This window comes from Streptopelia decaocto (assembly GCF_964273445.1).
Source record: "Streptopelia decaocto genome assembly, chromosome: 2".
In the NCBI taxonomy this organism is placed as follows: Eukaryota; Metazoa; Chordata; class Aves; order Columbiformes; family Columbidae; genus Streptopelia; species Streptopelia decaocto.
The window spans coordinates 164052866-164074401 of NC_138655.1; the positions used below are offsets into that span (position 1 = coordinate 164052866).

General features: G+C 58.0%; 2 protein-coding genes across 2 annotated transcripts; one reads left to right on the top strand and one right to left on the bottom strand.

Moving 5' to 3' along the window:
• Window positions 1-1964: 1964 nt before the first annotated feature.
• Window positions 1965-16475, bottom strand: LOC309435645 (ATP-binding cassette sub-family F member 2). The gene is made up of 15 exons (XM_082044149.1): window positions 16331-16475; window positions 15915-16083; window positions 11128-11340; window positions 10067-10249; window positions 9566-9737; window positions 9356-9451; window positions 8223-8325; window positions 8040-8135; window positions 7813-7932; window positions 7199-7288; window positions 6859-6969; window positions 6539-6601; window positions 5961-6089; window positions 4071-4274; window positions 1965-2517 (listed from the first exon to the last, which is right to left on the bottom strand). The coding sequence occupies exons 2-15, from the start codon at window positions 16066-16068 to the stop codon at window positions 2380-2382; spliced, it is 1872 nt and encodes a 623-aa protein (XP_081900275.1). The 5' UTR covers window positions 16069-16083; window positions 16331-16475; the 3' UTR covers window positions 1965-2379.
• Window positions 16476-16694: 219 nt separating this feature from the next.
• Window positions 16695-20785, top strand: CHPF2 (chondroitin polymerizing factor 2). Its single transcript, XM_082043765.1, has 4 exons — window positions 16695-17239; window positions 17860-18424; window positions 18852-19034; window positions 19307-20785. Exons 1-4 carry the CDS (start codon window positions 16989-16991, stop codon window positions 20567-20569), a joined length of 2262 nt encoding a protein of 753 aa, XP_081899891.1. The 5' UTR covers window positions 16695-16988; the 3' UTR covers window positions 20570-20785.
• The last annotated feature ends 751 nt before the right edge of the window (window positions 20786-21536 follow it).

The window sequence follows — 21536 nt, forward strand, 5'->3', positions numbered from 1 at the left end:
CCCCCGCGCTGCAGCCGCTGGGATCTGCAGCTGCTGCCCCGTCCTGCCCGCCAGCCCAGCAGCCCCGCGCCCTGCTCAGGCCTCGCCGTTCCCGCAGAGCTCCGTGTAAGGGGACACCCTGCAGCTGCCGCCACCGCGGCTCTCGGCTCACAGATCTGAAACGTGGCAGGCAGAGCTGTTGCCCGTTTTCTCAAGGGTGGATGAGCAGCCCCAGCCCCAGCCCCAGGCGGGACTCCTGACCTCGCCGCTCTCCGCAGCTCTGCAGTGCTTCCCGACCCACCCGCAGCGCCTCGCAGCCAAGAGCAGCGCGACAGCCCTGCGCTCACCTATCGCCGAACGGCTGTGACACCAACCAGCCTCACGGGAGTTATTCACCTGTGGGCTCCTTTCACTCCGTCACTGTCTGCCTGTTAACTTCTAAGTGCTATATAAGGAGATACGCATTTCAGTGACTTCTCAATGCAATCGAGACGTTTCTGCAGAACTAACTTGGCCAGCATTCATACCAAACTGCATTATTTTCTCAGAAGTATTTGTGCGCACATCCGCAGGCGCGTCGCGAGAAGCGCCAGAGGCCAGGAGCGCGTTGTGAAGAGCGAGGTCTGTTCCAGCTCCCTCTCTGCCGGGGTCTCCGCAGCCGCACCCGAGCTCCCGGCAGCGGGGACGCCGGGGACGCAGGCGCCGGCCACTCCAGCCCGCGGGGAGACGCCGGCCCGCTGAGCTCGCCCGTGTTTCACGGCTCCAGGCGGGCGCGGCCTCCCGCTCCTTCTCACTGCAAAGCGGGAACCTCAGCCATAGTGACGAGGTGCCTGGAGTTCCTCACAGGCCTCTGTTATCTAACGCAGAGGTTCTACTCATCGAGCACACAAGGCCAGTGAAACAATTAGTGTGATGTATGTGCTTTTTCTACAGGCAGGTGCAAGTCACTCGAGCGTATTTACATTTCACGAACCTCCTCCCCAAATCTTCCGCTATATCCCCATACACTATTTTTCTTTGTTTTCCTCTCAGATCACGAACCCCGGGAAACCCGCGTGCTCTGCGCTGTGCCTGGAAGCCCCTCTCGTGGCGTTTGTCCTGTAGACACGTGGCGCTGCTACAGCAGCGGGTGCGACCCACAGTCCCTTTAAAGAACCAGAGCAAGGAAATCTCCAGAAGTCAGAGCTGCAGCCGACACCTGAGAAGCGCTCCAGGGCAGTGAAACGCTGCGGCCCGCCGTGCTCTTCAGCCCGCTTGTCCACCCGCGCTGCTGGAGCAGTTACCGGGTTACGCGAACCCTCCACGTGACCGGCGCAGCCGTTCTCACGTCTCACAAGTGATTAAAATGATAACTCGTGATCATAAGAAGCTCTTTGGTTTGACTTGCTACCTTTTCCTTTAGTACCTTTTAGTTGTTTAAAAAATACATGAAAAGTGTATTTCATTCAGGGTTCTGTGGCACAGGGTGATGCTCAAACACCAACCAATTTGTCAAGGAAAAAAAGTTGAACTATCTTTAGTTGATTAGTCTTGTTTAGTTAAACCTGCGAGGAACAAGTAACTAGTTCATAGTCCAAAAGTCCTAAATTAGAGTCACATTGTTAGACCCACACAATTCAAGGTGAATGAAAAGCGCACAGCTAAGCCATCGTGCGGTGGAGAACACACACCGGTATTCTATAGATCTGCGTTGTCTCCAACGTCCAGCCTTCCGCTGGCTCTGGCTCTGTGTATCGCGTATCTGCACGAGTGCGTTGCTCCCTCCTGCTGGCTCCGCGCTGCCGGGGGTTTCCGGGCGAGGATCCCCCCCACCGCTCCGCGACCCAGCTCAGAGCTCACCGCGTTTCCCACGGTGCGGTCACGGTGTCGGTGGCTCCGAAGGACCGAACCTCCTCCCAGGAGAAAGGGCCGTGTCCCCACCCCGAGCTCCGCGAGCTGACCTGCCCCCGCGCGCCCCAGTAATGCCGCAGCTCACAACCAACACAGACTGTTCTTCCCTCTTTATTGACTGATGGATTCTCAGGCAGATCTGTTAATTACACTGTTAAATAATAGTTAAAAACAAACCAAGGCCAGAGGAGTTTGACGTGAAGTATCTAAACTGAAGCAGAAATTGGGAAGGAAGAGGTGGGAGAAGCTGGGCTGGGGTCTCCATTTCCGTGTCACTGCAGCTCAGACAGCCTCAATGCCGCTGCGTGACCCCAGACCGTCAGATTCCAAGGCCTGGCTCAGATGGGACATCATCTAAGTATGGAAACGGTTGCCCAAACGCAGGCAGATCAGGAGAGGTCTGTCCGGAGACAGAGGTGCAAGGCAAGTCTCGGGGAAGCAGCGTTGCAGCGATCCTAGGACACAGCGGGTGGCAGCCGTCTGTCTGCAGCGCCCGCCGCGGCTCCGCGCTCACACGTTGTGGGTCTTCTTGGTGAGCTGCGGGTCCTCGTCCACCAGCTTGGACTTGAGATGCTCCTTGTAGGCGAGGATGTCGCCTTGCCACTTGGTGATTGTCTGCTTCTCACAGACCCAGATCTCCTGTGCAACCTGAAAGCAAGCGCACAAGGAGAGCTTTACAGTGCAGCATTTTATCATTTTGCCAAAGTTAAAATCTATCAGTGATCACAACGAGGGGACCGAGTGCCCCCCAGTGAGCTTGCAGACAACACCCAGCAGGGTGGAGCGTTGATGTGCTGGAGGGCGGGAAGGCCGTACAGAGAGATCTGCCCGGCTGGATCGATGGCCCAGGCCAATGGTCTGAGGGTCACCAAGGCCAATGCCGGGTCCTGCACGTGGGTCACACCAACCCCATGGACGCTGCAGCTGGGGAACAGCGGCTGGAAAAGGCCCTGGGGGTGTTGGTGACAGCGGCCGAACATGAGCCAGCAGGTGCCCAGGTGGCCAAGAGGCCACAGGATCCTGGTGGTACCAGCACCGGTGTGGCCAGCGGGACCAGGGCAGCGACCGTCCCTGTGCTGGGACCTGGGGAGGCTAAACCGCAAATCCTGGGGCACTTTTGGGCCCCTACACCAGGAAAGGCCTTGGGGTGCTGGAGCGAGTGGAGAGAAGGGAGCGGAGCTGGTGAGGGGCTGGAGCACAAGTGTGATGGAGCGGCTGAGGGACCTGGGGGGTTCAGCTGGAGAACAGGAGCTGAGGGGAGACCTTCTGATCTCTGAACTGCCTGAAAGGAGCTTGGAGCCAGGGGGGTCGGGCTCTGCTCCCCGGGAACAAGCGCCAGGAGCAGAGGAAACGGCCTCAAGTTGCGCCAGGGGAGGTTGAGGTTGGATGTGGGAACAATTTCTTCCCCAAAGGGCTGTGGGGCATTGAACAGGCTGCCCAGGGCAGTGCTGGAGTCACCAGCCCTGGAGGGGTTTAAGAGGCATTTAGACGAGGTTCTCAGGACATGGGTTAGTGCCAGAGTTGGGTTATGGTTGGACTCCATGATCTTGAGGGTCTTTCCAAACAAAATGATTCTGTGATTCTACTCTCTGAAGTCTGGTAAGAAGAGAGTTTAATAAGTTTCACATGTCAACTCCCAAATAAAAATATCTGCAGTGAAATATCTTACCTGATGTTTTCTGCATTATTTATACAAGATTTTAGAACTAAAAGTTCTTGGCCTGTCAACATTTCCTTTTTTGTTCATGGACTAAGAAGGAAAGTCTTTCCTGCTAAACTGGGAATTGAAACAAACAGTAGTTCTTGAAATGAACTACTTGGATATAACACACTGAAAAACTGAATTATACCTGAATTGACAAAGCTCTAGCTGATAAATCAGCACGTGACATTTCTGTGTCCATGGTGCGGTTTCCTTCACTTGTGCAGATAAACTGTGCTGGAACTACTCCCGTATTCTTTTTAAAAAGTCTAGTGAAGAGCTCCAGAGAGTGTCATGGTTTCCATTAGATTATTCTTCACTCCTAGGGCTTTGGCCAGCTCACTAATTGTTTTGCATTAGTGTGGCAAGAGAATCATGTCCAGTGATGTTTTCACCCACATCTTTTCGGGATGGGTAAGAGCCGGGCAGCTGAAAACACCCTGTTTTGATCACTTCAACTGCCAGAAGCTGCTCTGACAGAATTCACCTCCTTTCTCACCTGTTGGATGAGTCTGAAGTCATGGCTGACGAGCATCATTCCTCCTTCGAATTCATTAATAGCATCTGCCAGCGCGTCGATGGTCTCTATGTCCAGGTGGTTGGTGGGCTCGTCCAGGAAGAGCATGTGAGGGTTCTGCCAGGCCAGCCAGGCGAAGCACACGCGGCACTTCTGCCCGTCCGAGAGGTTCCTGATGGGGCTCACCTGGCAAACACAGACACCTGCAGCTCTGCAGGGACAGACCGCCACCCTACCAGAGTGTCCCACCCGCACTGTCTCCGGCAGCCACACGACACAGGACGACACAGTCCGGTCGGCCATACCCAGACTAAGCTGCTCTCACCAGCAGAACCACAGAATCCGCTTCTGCAGGAGTGTCCCCAGCAAGACCCAGCGCGCGAGAGGTGCCAAAGGACAGTTAATCGTGGTCTGACCACTGCTCATTGAATCCTGACACGGCCATAAAACTACTCTCAGCTTCTGGCATGACAAATGGGGAAGAACAACGTAAAAATCAATGCTGAACTGCAGTGATGACAACTCCTGTCACACCTGTGACATTTGACATACAGGAGCATGCCAAGTTTAGATTTATAGCAACGCTAGTGATCCCAGAACCCCAGAGTGTCAGGGGTTGAAGGGACCTGGAAAGCTCATCCAGTGCAATCCCCCCATGGAGCAGGAACACCCAGCTGAGGTTCCACAGGAAGGTGTCCAGGGGTTGGAATGTCTGCACAGAAGGAGACTCCACAACCCCCTGGGCAGCCTGGGCCAGGCTCTGCCACCCTCACCCCCAACAAGTTGCTTCTCAAATTTAAGTGCAACCTCCTGTGTTCCAGTTTGCACCCATTGCCCCTTGTCCTGTCACTGGTTGTCACCAGAAGAGCCTGGCTCCATCCTCCTGACACTCCCCCTTTCCATATTGATCCCCAGCAATGAGTCCCCCCTCAGTGTCCTCTTGTCCAGCTCCAGAGCCCCAGCTCCCTCAGCCTTTCCTCACACGGGAGATGCTCCACTCCCTTCAGCATCTTGGTGGCTGCGCTGGACTCTCTCCTGCAGTTCCCTGTCCTGCTGGAACTGAGGGGCCACAACTGGACACAGTATTGCAGGTGTGGTCTCCCCAGGGCAGAGCAGAGGGGCAGGAGAACCTCTCTGACCTACTGACCACCCCCTTCTAACCCACCCCAGGTCCCATTGGCTTCCTGGCCACAAGGGCCCAGTGCTGGCTCATGGTCACCCTGCTGTCCCCAGGACCCCCAGCTCCCTTTCCCCTATGCTGCTCTCTAATAGGTCATTCCCCAACTTACACTGGAACCTGGGGTTGTTCCTGCCCAGATTCAAGACTCTACACTTGCCCTTGTTCTATTTCATTCAATTTTCCCCGCCCAGCTCTCCAGCCTGTCCAGGTCTCTGATGGCAGCACAGCTTCCAGTGTCACCACTGCTCCCAGCTTGGTGTCACCAGCAAACCTGCTGACAGTCACTCTATTCTCTCCTCCAAATCATTGATGAATATATTCTACCCTCTTGTTTGAACCAAGCGGATCTGACTCCCAGTTAAGAATGAGTTTAGCATTTCTGCCTGGTATTCGTCTCAGAAATAAGACATAAGCAAACTAGTTCAGGTTACAATTGAAATGTCCTTGAGTCTAGCACTATGACACAACTTGTCTGGTCATCCATTCCAACCATTATATTGCTGCAATGCAAAGGAAGTTCCTATGAGCCATCAGGTTTTTTTCTCCAAATTCAAAGGCAGAGATGGAAAAGGCATTTGGATGCTGCGGTGCGCCGCACTGCAGACTGCGCCACGCTGTCAGACGTCAGGAGAGCAACAGCAAAAACAGCAGCTCCAGCTCCCTAACGAGCAAACTCAACAGCTCACACTCACCTGCTGCTTCCCCGTCAGACCGTATCTGCCAATGATTTTTCTCATCTCCTCCTTCTCCTTGATCTCCGGGTAGCACTTCATCATGTACTCCAGGGGTGAGAGGTCTAAGTCCAACTGCTCTTGCAAGTGCTGACAGAGAAGGAAAGTCACCTTCAGGCTGCGCAGGCCCGCTCTGCACGGCCAGAACGCCCCCCGCCGCGCCCCCGGCACCAGCCGAGCAGCAAGCGCCAGAGCCGATACCCCGCGACAGCGCCGCTGTGCTGACGGCTACGGAGGGCCCGCCGCGCAGCAGCAGCGCCGCTCCACAGCAGCCTGGTCCCCCGCCAGCGCAGGCAAGCGCCTCGCCACGGGAGCCGAGAGCTGCGTGCTCAGCACCGCAGCGTCTCTTCTCTTCTCTTCTGGGGGTCAGGATGCGCCCGAGCCCGTTCGCCCATCGGCACCGCCCCTTCCCCATCCTCGGGCACACAGGGCAGCAGCGGGAGAGGCCTCAGAAGCACAACTAGAGGGGCGCGATTCCTCACTCCTGACAGCCCTTTTCCTCGGCATTTCACCTCCCCAGTGGCTGCTGCACAAAGTACCTGGTGGTATCTCCCGATCTTCACGTGTGAGTGCTTGCGGATCATCCCATCTGTGGGCAGCAGCTAGAAAGGGAACATAAAGCATTTCAGCAGGAAATCCCTCCTTTTGCTGTGTGCCAGAAATACAGAATCCAGCCACCTCCGCTCTGGCACAGAGGAGGAGCCTGAACAGACAATACGAGAGAAAAGGGCCTATCCTGCAGCAAGACCTTAGCATTTCCAAGGTCTGACTGGGGTGCTCAGGCAGGGAAGTGCAGCCTCGTTGAAGACTGCCCCATGAATAAAGGTGCGGAGCAGGGCAGACAGCGCGGGCAGCCTACCTCTCCTGTGAGCAGCTTCAGCAGCGTTGACTTTCCAGCTCCATTGGGTCCAACAAGAGCGACACGGGTATCCAGGTCAATCCCAAACTCCAGGTTATTATAGATCCATGGCTGCAAACCACAAAAATCACGACACGTATTATGCCTTTCCACTACTGTGCAGACTCTTCATGCTGCACCTGCAATGCTGCGTCCTCAGCAGACTCAACGCTGCCAAGAGGTTTGATACACTGGTCACATGCCGCAGCCCCATCGGACAGCTTAGCCAAACACCTCAGGCCCACGAACACGGCACGATAACAGAGATCTCAACACCACTCAGCACACACCCCGCACTCACCCCGTCCTTGGTGTATTTGAAGCTGACATTCTGCACCATGATGACAGGAGGGGGGATTTTCCCACAGGGCGGGAAATAGAACGACAAAGTCTGTTAACAGAGAATATGCACTGGTTAGACACCCTGGATTGCAAGACACCCCGTTATTCTGGTATAGTCACGGTCCACTACAGACATCATCTGCAGACCAAGGCGCCAGACTGCGACTTTTATAAACCACAGGTTTATTCTGATTAGATGTTTGCAGGTTCATCTGCTGGCTAATGAGTCCTATTTCTTTCCCCTTGAAGCAAATGTGGGTTTATACTCTTCAAACAAGGAGGAGTTGCTCTGAGCACCCTCCCCCATCTTCTCCAACCCTCAGCAGAGACCCATTCCTGATTTCTGTGTCTGCAAAACAGCCGTATTGACATGACAAATCCCCTTCTCTCCCCCAGAGAACGACTCCTCCTCTTGCCACTCCTCAGCAGTACTCTGTCCTCATACAGTCATCCTTGCCGTCAGGAAGGGTGTCCCATCCTTGGTCCAAGCTGCTGCCAGCCAAAGATCACTCTGCTTATCTAGCCCACGTTTCCAATACTGATCTCTAGATGCAATCCCATGTCTGATCCTACCTTGTCATTCACAACTCTCTCTGTCAAGCCAGACGCCATCATTTTTTGAAGGGTCTTCTCCTTGCTCTGAGCTTGCCTGGCCAGCTTCGCACTGCCGTGGCCAAATCGTGCAATGTAATTCTGCAACAGAACACAGAGCTAGCCAAAAGCCAGACTAACGAGGCAGGGGAGGTGCAGGGATGCCCACCTGCACGGGCAGGAAGACGTTCATGCAGCTAGGCAGATACCTTCATATGGGCAATCTGGTCTTGCTCCCAGTGGAATCGCTTCATTTGATTTTCTTCTAGTTCCAAGCGAGTCTTTACGTACTGATCATAATTCCCCTAGAAAGAGACCAGAGAACATCAGATGTGCTGCAGAGAACAGCTCCTCTGTTTTTTAGCCTGTTGTGCAGGGCACCATTTACTCACCGTGTAGTATTTCAGTTTGCGGTTGTGCATGTGAATTATGTTGGTGCAGACACCGTTCAAGAAGTCCTGGGAGTGGGATATGAGCACAAGGATCCGCTTGAACCTGTGGCACCACAAAAGTTATGAGAGACTAAGCTAGGAAAAGAATTCTTGCCTCTTGGCCCTGATGGTGCCAAAGGATTTACATGCACCAGATCTCTCTTGCCTGCAATCAGATTAAGAACAAAAGGATAACAGCCTTGGAGACGCTTAGGGAAATTCGGATTAAAGCAGCTCCAATCAGCTGCAGTAAACAGATACTGCAAACATTTCGTTGTGTTAGGACACTCTTCACAGAGCCAAGAGCTGGCTGCCCGTGCGGGAGAAGAGCCGGGCTGCTGATGAAACTGACTGCACCGGCATCGCGCTTGTGAGGAGCTCCGACCCTGGCGCACAGCGCCGGCTGCGGGTACTCTGCCCTTCCGCTCCAAACCCGTAAAGCCACCGCTCCAACCCTCCCAAAGAGAGATTCAGATTACTCTCCCAAACACCTGACTTCTGAAGCAAGCATGCAAAACGTTCAACAGACAAAGCTGACAGAAAAACCTCTGCAAGTGAAAAGGCCTTCTCATAATACAGCCCTTTTAATGCGCAACCCAGATAATCTAAGCTTCATTACTATTCCTAAGCTTTTTTGCCTTAAGCCTTAACATTTTGCCTTTGTTTATGAAAAACACTCATCAGACAAAACTGACACCCTGAGACACTCTAGTTGTGTGAAAACAGAGGAGCCAATCCGGGCAGAGCAGCTGGAACCATTCTGCAACGTTCACAGCGCTGGCGCAGCAGCCAGTGCCAGCGCCCAGGCTGCCGGGGCTGCTCCTGGCTCTCAGGAAGCAGCTTTCACCACAGTCCCTCGTTTCTTCAGGGAGGGACAGACAGGTGCTTGTCTTCAACTCCTCACCCTTGCATCAAGAACCCTTCTGTAGACACACGCGGCAGGAGCATGAGAAGGCGTCACTGGTACTGGGATAGATAGTTATGTAGCCACAGGAACTACAGACAGCTATTCCTGTAGTGCCTGCTCATGTGCTGACAAGATGCCCCTGCAGAAAAGCATAACCCATAGAAGCAGCAAACTCCTTCATGCTTACGTTTTCAGCTCTTCCTCCAGCCACACACAGGCATCCAAGTCCAGGTGGTTGGTGGGCTCATCTAGCAGCAGCATGAACGGCCGAATGAAGAGCGCTCTGAAAGGAGAGGGAGATGACGGGGCAGGCAAACGCAAAGCGCCTCAGCTCTGCTCCGAGCTGTCGGGCTGAGCGCGGCTCTGCAGCGCCCGGAGCAGACAGCGCACCGCTCACCGAGCCAGGGCCACCCTCATGCGCCAGCCGCCACTGAAGTCCTTCAGCTTCTTCCTCTGCATGGCCGGCGTGAAACCCAAGCCGTGAAGGATACGTGAGGCCCGTGCTTCTGCCTTGTCAGCGTCCAGCTCCTCCAGGCGCTCATATAACTCCAAGAGTTTCTCGCACTCCGCTGAAAGAGAGCCTGCCTGTCAGCAATTGTGCCAACAGAAGGCTCTCGGCTGCACATCTGTACAGCTGGGAAAGCTCACGGTCCATCTGCTTTACCACCACTCAGCCCCCTCCATCCCCAAGCCCGAGACACTTCTTCCAAAGCTGCGTGGAATAATTTCATCCAAATAAGTGTAATCCCACAGGACTTTTCAACTAGTACAGCGCAGCTGGGGAAAACAGGTACCACAACACATAATAACTCTGCCAAGAAACCCAAATAAGAGCTTTTCTTTGGTGGGAAGGGAAATGGAGGAAATGCCCCTTGTGCACAGGGACTCCAAGCTTTACCATCCTCATGAGCCAGACGTTCCGCCTCTCGTTCTAACATGGCCCTCTCCGTATCCACCTCCATCACACACTGGAGAGGGGTCTTGTCACTGGGAGGCATCTCTCGGGTCAGGTGATAGATGTCGATGTGCTCTGGGATGGGAACTTCTCGTTTCCCAATAGCTGACAGAAGCATGGATTTCCCTGTGTGCACACAGACACTCCACAATTAACGATTAGATTCAGTGACATACAACGTCACAAAGAAACAAATGAGATGCAGTCAGATGCCCTTGGTTCCCTCCCTTTCCAGCCCCAGGAAATCCTCGGGAATCTGTGCCCCGGAGGCCAGAACCGGAGGCGCGCAGAGCCGCACCACACCGGGGACAGCGCTGACACACAAAGAAGCGCTTGGAAACCACCGCAGTTCAGCCCTTGCCCGGGTTCAGGGAACTCTGCTGTTTTCTTCCTGCTGTCTAACCAGGTCTGACCTCTGTTACCAGGACCCTGGGCTTTAAAGACTTCTAACACGAAGGAAAGTAATGCACCCATCGCTAGAGAACCTGAGTGTTTTTCTGGAAGTTAAACCAGCTCGTTGCTCTTACTCACTCTACTTCAATTACACCCACATTCTGCATGTCTCCATGTGGAGCAACACCTTCTGCAGGGACTGTACAGCTGTCATCACCTTCTCCAGGGACTGTACAGCTGTTTGCCCATTCAGGACAAACCGCACACTCCCTGCTCCTCCATACTGTGCAAGTTCTTTGACCAATAGCACCAGCACTGGGTTTATTGACACTGCTAAACAAATCCTGCAAACAGGAATCAGACAGATTCAGATCCCAGACATCTCACCCAGCTCATCACAGAAACAAGTTCAAATGCACAGTCCAAAGCCAGAACGCAACTTCATACTTCCGGCAGCAATCTTAACAATTCCTCTTCCTCGGTGAGGAGATGGGAGAACGGGAACTGCCATGTCTGTCTAACAGCCTCCAGTTTGCAGCATTTACCACCTGCGTCTGCCCAGCTCCTCGGCAACACCGAATCACCGCGCTCCAGACGCCACCACCGCTTACCGATCCCATTGAGCCCAATGAGGCCGTAACGCCGCCCGGAGTTCAGCTCCAGTTTGGTGTCGCTCAGCAGCTCCTGGCCGTGGAAGGTCAGCGAGAGGTTAATGATGTGCACGTCGGTACTGTTGGGGTGGGAGGCCAGCACTCCCGTCACAGCTCGGGCAGCAGCTTTCTTTAACTCAAAGTCCTCCAGCTCCTTTGTAAGAGCATCCACCTCTGTACGCAAAGACAGATCAGAAGCGTTACCGATTTACAAACACAAGGAAGCCGCGAGCCCCTGTACCAATAGGCCCAGGACCACAAGAACAACTCCCATGTCCCCATTCCTACAGAAATGTTGAGGAAACCCAGATGCAATGACACTCAGCTTTTCAGCTTAGCAGATGGATATACATGCTCTAACAAGAACTTCACCTGCTATCTAAATAAAATCGGACCGCTAGAACTAAGTGAGCAGCCAGAACAGCTATTGTGTTATCCCAGCATGATGGGACTAACACTCACTGCAAGAAGAACTGGGGTGGGAAGAGAACTTACAAAGTATTGCTTTGCAAGCTTAAGGAAAGGGCTGGCCAAAGGAGAACTTGGCTACAAATAAATGAAGGGGAAGCTGAGAGGAGGAAAGAAGCAGCATTGGAATAGACACTAACAACTTTTCGAGAAGCTAATACGTCCACACACATGCCTGCCTCTTCCCTTCCTCCTACAGTACAAATGAATCTTTCCTGCCATGCTGATCTGCTGTTGCAGCCCTGAGTTACAGCCCAGCTTTCCCTTCTTGGTGAGACTCGGCCATTGGAAGAGGAGGGCACCGAGGATCCCAGCAACGCGCAGCAGCTCAGAGCACAGCCCGGGTGCTCAGGCTGTCCGTGTCCAGGGCAGCGAGGGATGTCACCCCGCCTGCCACCCCCAGCACTCCTGGAGGGTGTCACCCTGCCTGCCACCCCCAGCACTCCTGGAGGGTGTCACCCCGCCTGCCACCCCCAGCACTCCTGGAGGGTGTCACCCCGCCTGCCACCCCCAGCACTCCTGGGGGGTGTCACCCGACCTGTCACCCCCAGCACTCCTGGGAGATGTCACCCTGCCTGCCACCCCCAGCACTCCTGGGAGATGTCACCCGACCTGTCACCCCCAGCACTCCTGGGGGGTGTCACCCCGCCTGCCACCCCCAGCACTCCTGGGAGATGTCACCCCGCCTGTCACCCCCAGCACTCCTGGGAGATGTCACCCGACCTGTCACCCCCAGCACTCCTGGGAGATGTCACCCCGCCTGCCACCCCCAGCACTCCTGTGAGATGTCACCCGACCTGTCACCCCCAGCACTCCTGGGAGATGTCACCCCACCTGCCACCCCCAGCACTCCTGGGAGATGTCACCCGACCTGTCACCCCCAGCACTCCTGGGAGATGTCACCCCGCCTGTCACCCCCAGCATTCCTGGGAGATGTCACCCTGCCTGTCACCCCCAGCACTCCTGGGAGATGTCACCCTGCCTGTCACCCCCAGCACTCCTGGGGGGTGTCACCCCGCCTGTCACCCCCAGCACTCCTGGGACATGTCACCCCGCCTGCCACCCCCAGCACTCCTGGGGGGTGTCACCCCGCCTGCCACCCCCAGCACTCCTGGGAGATGTCACCCGCCCTGTCACCCCTAGCACTCCTGGGAGATGTCACCCGCCCTGTCACCCCCAGCACTCCTGGGAGATGTCACCCCGCCTGCCACCCCCAGCACTCCTGGGAGATGTCACCCGACCTGTCACCCCCAGCACTCCTGGGAGATGTCACCCTGCCTGCCACCCCCAGCACTCCTGGGGGGTGTCACCCCGCCTGCCACCCCCAGCACTCCTGGGAGATGTCACCCGCCCTGTCACCCCTAGCACTACTGGGAGATGTCACCCGACCTGTCACCCCCAGCACCCCTGGGACATGTCACCCCGCCTGCCACCCCCAGCACTCCTGGAGGGTGTCACCCCGCCTGCCACCCCCAGCACTCCTGGGAGATGTCACCCTGCCTGCCACCCCCAGCACTCCTGGGAGATGTCACCCCGCCTGCCACCCCCAGCACTCCTGGAGGGTGTCACCCCGCCTGCCACCCCCAGCACTCCTGGGAGATGTCACCCCGCCTGTCACCCCCAGCATTCCTGGGAGATGTCACCCTGCCTGTCATCCCCAGCACTCCTGGGAGATGTCACCCGACCTGTCACCCCCAGCACTCCTGGGAGATGTCACCCCGCCTGTCACCCCCAGCACTCCTGAAGGGTGTCACCCCGCCTGCCACCCCCAACACTCCTGGGAGATGTCACCCGACCTGTCACCCCCAGCACTCCTGGGAGATGTCACCCTGCCTGTCACCCCCAGCACTCCTGGGAGATGTCACCCGCCCTGTCACCCCCAGCACTCCTGGGACATGTCACCCCGCCTGTCACCCCCAGCACTCCTGGGACATGTCACCCCGCCTGTCACCCCCAGCACTCCTGAAGGGTGTCACCCCGCCTGTCACCCCCAGCACTCCTGGGAGATGTCACCCCGCCTGTCACCCCCAGCACTCCTGGGAGATGTCACCCTGCCTGTCACCCCCAGCACTCCTGGGACATGTCACCCCGCCTGTCACCCCCAGCACTCCTGAAGGGTGTCACCCCGCCTGTCACCCCCAGCACTCCTGGGAGATGTCACCCTGCCTGTCACCCCCAGCACTCCTGGGAGATGTCACCCGCCCTGTCACCCCCAGCACTCCTGGGAGATGTCACCCGACCTGTCACCCCCAGCACTCCTGAAGGGTGTCACCCCGCCTGTCACCCCCAGCACTCCTGGGAGATGTCACCCCGCCTGTCACCCCCAGCACTCCTAGGAGATGTCACCCCACCTGTCACCCCCAGCACTCCTGGGACATGTCACCCCGCCTGTCACCCCCAGCACTCCTGAAGGGTGTCACCCCGCCTGTCACCCCCAGCACTCCTGGGAGATGTCACCCCGCCTGTCACCCCCAGCACTCCTGGGAGATGTCACCCGACCTGTCACCCCCAGCACTCCTGGGAGATGTCACCCGACCTGTCACCCCCAGCACTCCTGAAGGGTGTCACCCCGCCTGTCACCCCCGGCACTCCTGGGAGATGTCACCCCGCCTGTCACCCCCAGCACTCCTGGGAGATGTCACCCCGCCTGTCACCCCCAGCACTCCTGAAGGGTGTCACCCCGCCTGTCACCCCCAGCACTCCTGGGAGATGTCACCCCGCCTGTCACCCCCAGCACTCCTGGGAGCTGTCACCCCGCCTGTCACCCCCAGCACTCCTGGTAGAGTCACTAGTGCCACCAAGGCAATGTGTCCTAGCCAAGGAGCAAAAAGCACCACCTGCTTTGACAGAGGCCCCTTCTAAAGCACAGGCAGCCCAAACAGACCAGTTACACGAACAAGCAGTCAGATCAGTGAAGAGAGTGGCAAGGCAGTTTTATCCCGGACATGCAACGATTTATCAGGGAAATGCCGATAGAAATACGCAGGTCCTGACCCACATCACCTCCCCTCTAACGTGTGCACCGGCCTGCCAGCCTCCTCTGGACCCAGCGCCGCCGCCACTGCCCCTCACGGCCCGAGGGCCCGGTGCCCGCTCCAGCCGTGTCGGCGCTAGGGCCCAGCACGGCCGGGCCGGCGGAGAGCGCGCGGGAACGCCGAGCACCCCGGCCCCGCCGCGGCTCCCCCGGATCCACCAATAACAAGGCAGTATGCAAATGAGCCACGGGAGGGGACGGCGATTGGCCCGCCCGGAGCGCGGGGCCGCCCGCGGGGACCGGCTGATCCGCGCTGGGCGCCGGCGGGGCCTGAGCCCCGGCCCGGGGGTCGCGCCCGGCAGCCCGGGGGTCGCGCCCGGCAGCCCGGGGGTCGCGCCCGGCAGCCCGGGGGTCGCGCCCGGCAGCCCGGGGGTCGCGCCCGGCAACGCGGCCGCCAGCACCAGCGCTCCCGAGCGGGCGGGGGACGAGCAGGGTCCCGGGGCTGTGCCACACACCGAGTGCCTCTTAACACAATGCACTGCACGCAGAGTCTGGAAAATGCTTGTGTGCTCAACAGCCTGTGGGTTACCAGGCGGGAGGAAATAAGGACCAAAAATCAACCCTCTCTCTGTGAGCTTTAGCCTGCCTGTTTCCTTTAGGGAGGTCAACAGCTCTTTGCTGACAGAGTCTCAGTCATTAAGATAGGCAGGCTCTTAGTTTCTGCAAACAAGGTTCGTCCCAGAGAAACACATAAACAGAGGGTAACAACAGTAAGAACTCAGACATTGCAGTGGCTTCTGAGGCAGCAGGAAGAAAAAAAACAAAAACAGAGGAACAAAACAAACAAACAAAAAACCAAACCAAACCAACACATACAAAACAAAACAAAAAACCAAATGGGTCTGGGTATGAAGTGCCAGAAGATCGGAACAGTATCTTTGAGAGGAAAAAGGCACCATCAGCACCCTCTGCTTTCACCGTGCAAGTCCCAGGTGGGGAAGCCTTCACCCGCGGTTTATGGAGAGCCACACGCCGCCCCGGGTGCCCCGCCGGCTCTACGGGGAGCGGCCGCGATGGCAAACAGTGCGGCGGGTGCAGCGCAGAGCCAGCCCTGCCCACGAGCTGTTCCAGCCCACGGGAACAGCCGTCCCAGCCCACCGAGCCGCGGTGACACCGCGCGGGCCCACCCGCGGGGCGTTCACGGACAGGGGGCTGCGGGATGGCCCGGGGGCTCTGCCGGGGCACGGACACCGGTCAGACACCCGCTGGCGCGGCGGGACCGGCTTTTCGGCGGGGCCGCTCTCACCTGGCAGGGCCGTTCCGTTGGCCTCCGGGGGCTGCGGCTCCTGCGGCTCGGGTCCGGCATCGCCGTTCTCCTCCGGGGCCCGGCGCGGGCGCTGCCGGGCCTTGGCCGCCTCCTTCTTCTTGGCCGCCTTCTTCTTCGCCAGGTCCGAGGGCATGGCGCGGCGCTGGGGCTGCGGCGGAGAAGCGACAGGCGCCGTTAGGCCGCGCCGATCCGGCCCGCAACGGGTCGCCCCGCCCCAGTCCCCCGGGCGGCCCCGCGAACCGCCCGGGCCAGAGCACGCGGCGCCGCCGGGCCCGGGCCCGGCCCTGGGCTGCCCGCCCGCCCGCCGGGCTGCCCGCGCCGCGCTGCCCGACCCCGCGCGGCCGCCCCTCGCCCCTCGCCCCCCGCCCCGCCGGGCCCGGCCGCGCCGCCCGCACCGGCCGCTCCGCGCTTTCCTTCTGTCGCAACGGGACAGCTGCTACCGCGTGCGCACGCCCCGCCCCCCCGGCGCAGCGACCAATCGCAGCGCGGAGCGTCACCCGCGCCGGGCGGCCGCGCGGCTCTGGGAAGCGGAGTCCGCGCTCGCGAGGCCGGCTGGGGCAGCGCGCGCCGCCAGCGCCCGAGCACTGCGCGTCCCGGCATGCACCGCGCGGCTCGCGTCAGGCCCGGCCCCAGGCCCCGCCCCTCGCTCCCGCGAGGCAGACGTGAGCGCGTGGGGGGCGGTGGCTCGCGGTACCATAGAGGCGCCGGCGCCAGCCGGCAGAGCGGCCGCCGGGGCACCACAGAGACAGAAGGGGAAGCGGAAGCGCCGCGGTCGCGATGCGGCGGCTGAGGTGGCAGCGGCGGGAGCGCGGCCGGGCGGGACCCGCGGCCTCCGCCGGGCTGGGCGCTCCGGGCCGGCCCGCCCGCGGCTGAGGGACCCGCCCGCGGCTGAGGGACCCGCCCGCGGCTGAGGGACCCGCTGGCCCGCGCGGGCCGGAGCCTCCGCGTTCTCAGCGCCCCGCAGGTTCCGCCGCTCCCGAGTCCCCGCGCCGGCGATGTCCCGCGGAGCAGCCCCGTGAGCCCGTCCCGGCGCGGCGGTCGGGCGGCCCCGCCATGCGGGCGGCCGCGCTGCTGGCCGCGCTGCGGCCCGTGCTGCCGCTGGTGCTGGGGCTGTCCCTGGGCTGCAGCCTCAGCCTGCTGCGCGCCGCCTGGGGCCGGCCGGGCGCGGAGCCGTGCGCGGGGGCCCGGCCCGGGGCGCTGCCCGGCGCGGCGCGGCCCGAGGCGGGGCCGGGGCACGAGGAGTTCAGGCCCCGCATCGTCCCGTACTACCGGGACCCCAACAAGCCCTACAAAAAAGTGCTCAGGTAAGGGCTGTTCCTCGCGGACAACACCCGCACACGGGTGTGCTTGGGCTTCCAGTCTTACAGGGGATCAGCAGGTTCCAGGTGGAACGTGCTGTTTGAAATGCTTTGTGTAGGAACAGCAGGAGGCAACAAGGGAATGGCTGAACTTGCTGCCTTAAAGGGGTGCGAGAGAAGTGTCTAACGTGCTAATTTAAGAAGAAAAGGCAACAAAAATGTCCAGGAAGACTGACAATATTTGTTCTTTTATAACTTGTTGCATTATCTATTAAATTATTCCTCAAAACCTTTTTAAGCAGTCCATTAGGAAAGCTTTGAGCAGGTAATGACACTGTATGTAATTTGCAAGTGTTTGGCTCTGTGTTTTTTGTTTACTTGCACTAGCACAGTTTCCTAGCTCACACAAATGGTGCGAGGTTGTAGTTTCCTTGAAGGAAGTGTTTCCTTGGAGTGTTTTTACACGATGGGGCTCTTACTGAAGAGTCTTTTCTTAAAGCTCTGCTTCTAGGCTTGACTCTTTCACCACTGGTAGACTAGCAGAAAAAGGCTTGTCCCACGTTGCCATAATCCTTTGATTTTTGTCGTCCAGCTGTCTGCCATGCGCGTGTGTCTTTCCTTGACAGAACTCGCTACATCCAGACAGAACTGGGGTTCCACGAGAGGCTGTTTGTGGCCGTGCTGACCTCCAAGGCCACGCTGAACACGCTGGCGGTGGCCGTGAACAAGACCGTGGCCCATCACTTCCCACGGCTGCTGTACTTCACGGGGCTGCGCGGCGCCAAGGTGCCCCACGGCATGGTGCTGGTGGCGCACGGCGACGAGCGGCCCATCTGGCTCATGTACCAGACCGTGCGCTACATCCACCAGCACTTCGGCTCCGACTACGACTGGTTCTACATCATGCAGGATGACACCTATGCCCAGGCTGAACAGGTCAAGGCTCTGGTGACGCACCTCAGTATTAACCAAGACGTGTACCTGGGACGGGCGGAGGAGTTTATCGGGGGAGACGAGCAGGCGCGCTATTGCCACGGCGGCTTTGGGTACCTGATCTCGCGCAGCCTGCTGCTGAAGCTGCACCGGCACCTGGACAGCTGCCGCAACGAGATCCTCAGCGTGCGCCCAGATGAGTGGCTGGGACGTTGCATCATCGACTTCCTTGGCATCACTTGTGTCTCCCAGCTCCAGGTACTGCTCCCGTCTCGGGGTTTGGTGTTAGCTGAGCCTGACTGAACCTGTGTCCTTACCAGCTCCCTGCTGCATACCAGAGGGGCTGTTCCATAAGCCTCCTTGAGTTACAGAGGGAGAAAGGGCTGTGTGACAGCATGGGGGAGAAGGCCACAATCAAAGCTGAGATGTTGGGGGAGAGAGCACATACAGTATTTAATTTTCAGCCTACTGGCAGATGCCGATTCACAGGCTTTTGCAGGTCGGATGAAGGGCACACTGGTACCAGGAAGCGAGTGGGCACATAGTACAGGGAGTAGGGTTGGAGGGGAAACTCTTATGTTTTGTCTGTGGGGGCCACAGGCAGCATGGAAGGAGGGGCAAAGATGTGTCTGGGCTGAGGGAAGGCTGCACTGTGACCAGTCTTTCTGGCTCTTCTACACTTCAGGGCCAGCATTATCACACCTACGAATTGGCCAAAAATGCCGAGCCGGAGAAGGAAGAAGAGGAGGAGTTCCAAGCAGCTCTTGCTGTGCACCCTGTTTCCGACATGACCCTCATGTACCGGCTGCACAAGCACTTCAGCAGGATCCAGCTGGACAGAACCTACCAGGAGATCCAGGACCTCCAGGTATGTGGGGAGGGGTGTCCGCAAAAGCTCCTTGGCCAAGCAGGTTTCCTTTTCTTTCAGCAGAGCGAAGGAAGGTTATTGCTGCTGTTAGTAGGTGACTCTCGGCCAGACGCAGGATGTAGTCCTGTGTCTCAGAAGTAGCACTTCTGGCACTGCGTTACCCAAAACCGCTGCTGTGATGCGGTTCTGGGTGGTGAGGCAGGCAGGGCGGGAGAGGGCCCGGACCCCTTGGAGAAGGCGCGGGGATCAGTGTGCCTTCTCTCTTTGCGCAGATGCAGATCAGGAACCTGACGGCATTGACCCCTGCAGGTGAGGCAGGCTTGACGTGGCCTGTGGGCATTAACGCCCCATTCCTTCCAAAATCGCGTTTTGAGGTAATCAGCTGGGACTACTTCACTGAGCAGCACCTCTTCTCCTGCCCTGACGGCTCCCCCAAGTGCGAGCTCTCTGGAGCCAGCAAGGCAGATGTCAGTGAAATCATGGAGTCTGCACTTGAGCAGCTTAACAGTCGCTACCAGCCTCTGCTGCGCTTCAGCAAGCGGCAGCTGCTGAACGGCTATCGGCGTTTCGACCCCACGCGGGGCATGGAGTACACGCTGGACCTGCTGCTGGAGGCTGTGACCCAGAAGGGACACAGTCACGTCCTGGCAAAACGAGTGAGCTTGGTGCGGCCCCTAAGTAAGGTGGAAATTATTCCCATGCCATATGTGACAGAGGCCACACAGGTGCAACTGGTGCTTCCCCTGACAGTGCAGGAGCTGGATTTTGTGGGAAACTTCCTGGATATGTTTGCTATGAACACGCTGGACACACACGATAATGCCTTGCTGACCTTGCTGTTCATCTACCATCCCTATGACGCCCAGCGAGTCAGTCAGGTGGATGTTTTCGCTGGAGTCAAAGCCATGGTAGGAGAGCTGGAGAAACGCTATGCAGAAGTTAAAATCCCTTGGATTAGCGTTAAAACGGAGGTACCATCGCAAGTGAAACTCATGGATATAGTCTCCAAGAAGCACCCTGTGGATACACTGTTCTTCTTGGCCAGCGTCTGGACAGAAATCAACATGGAGTTCCTGAACCGCTGCCGTATGAATACCATCAGCAACTGGCAGGTGTTCTTCCCAGTGCACTTCCAGGAGTTCAACCCTGCGCTGGTGTACCGCGCGGAGCAGGCGGCTTCCTCCGGCACCGACTTCCTGAGGGACGGCCATTTCGACAGACATTCCTTTGCCGAGGCCTGCTTTTATAACTCGGACTACATGACGGCGCGTACCAAGCTGGCAGCTGATATCCTGGACCGAGATGAGGTGCTGGAGAGCATGGAGGTGTTCGATGTCTTCCTGCACTACTCGGGTCTGCATCTGTTCAGGGCCGTGGAGCCCGGGTTAGTGCAGAAATACGCACTGAGGAGCTGCAACCCCCGGCTTAGCGAGGAGCTGTACCACCGTTGCGTGCTCAGCAACCTGGAGGGGCTCGCGTCCCGCTCGCATTTAGCCATGGCCCTCTTCGAGCAGGAACAGGCCAACAGCACCTGAGAGACAAGAACCATCAGGAGCTTCTCAGCACCTTAACACTTGGCACTTTCCATCCCCTTCCCAGCGCTGCCACGGGCGGGGGCGTGAGGTCACGGGGAGAAAACCGTCTGGCCCCGCCGAGGCTCAGGCTGGGCTGTGGAGAGAGGCTGTTTCTGTGGGGTTCGTGGGTCTGGTTTGTTTGTTTTTTAAATAAATAAAGGTTTCTTTCCAGGCAGATTCACGTGGTTGCTTGTAAACTTCATAGCGTCTGGGATAAGGGATGTGAAACAAGCTGTAGAGCTGACCTTACTTTAAGCCATGCAGTTCTGCGGTGCAGAGAGTGTGAGCTGTGTACTGGAACGGAGTTAGCTCAGCTGCGCTGCTCTCTGTGCTGTTGTTGCACCCCCTGGGTGTTTGTCTTCATGCTTTTTTTTTCCTTAACTTTTACAGTTAAAATGTTCTTTCTTGTGTTTAAGTGGAATTTCTTGCATTTCAGTCTGTACCCATTGCCTCTTGTTATGTCACTGGACACCAGTGAGAAGCATCTGTTCGTCTTCCTGACACAGCAGTGACTGACGTGCCTGGGTAAGAGCCACACGGAGCCTGTTCTCCAGCTAACCCGTCCCAGCTCTCAGCATCCACTGGTGTGACAGACGCTCCGATTTCTGAGCCGTTCTCACAGCTGGACTGGCTCGGTCCGTCCCCGTGAGCCCGGTGCTGCACGGGGGGCCGGTCACTGCTCAGTGTCCTCTGCAGCGCAGGCGGTGCCCGCGCTCCCAGGAGCGCCGCTGGCTCGCGTTTATCCTGTCCACCAGGGCCCCACTGTGGTTTTATTGCAAAGCTTTCAGCTTCCCAGCATCTTCCCAGCCAGTACCTTGGAAGTCACGGGCCCAGGCCCTGAGGTGAACCTGGGGATCCAGCGCGATTAGCGGTGAGCGTGACACCTGGTCCAAGGCTGCACGAGCGCTGTTTGAGGAAAGAGATTGTG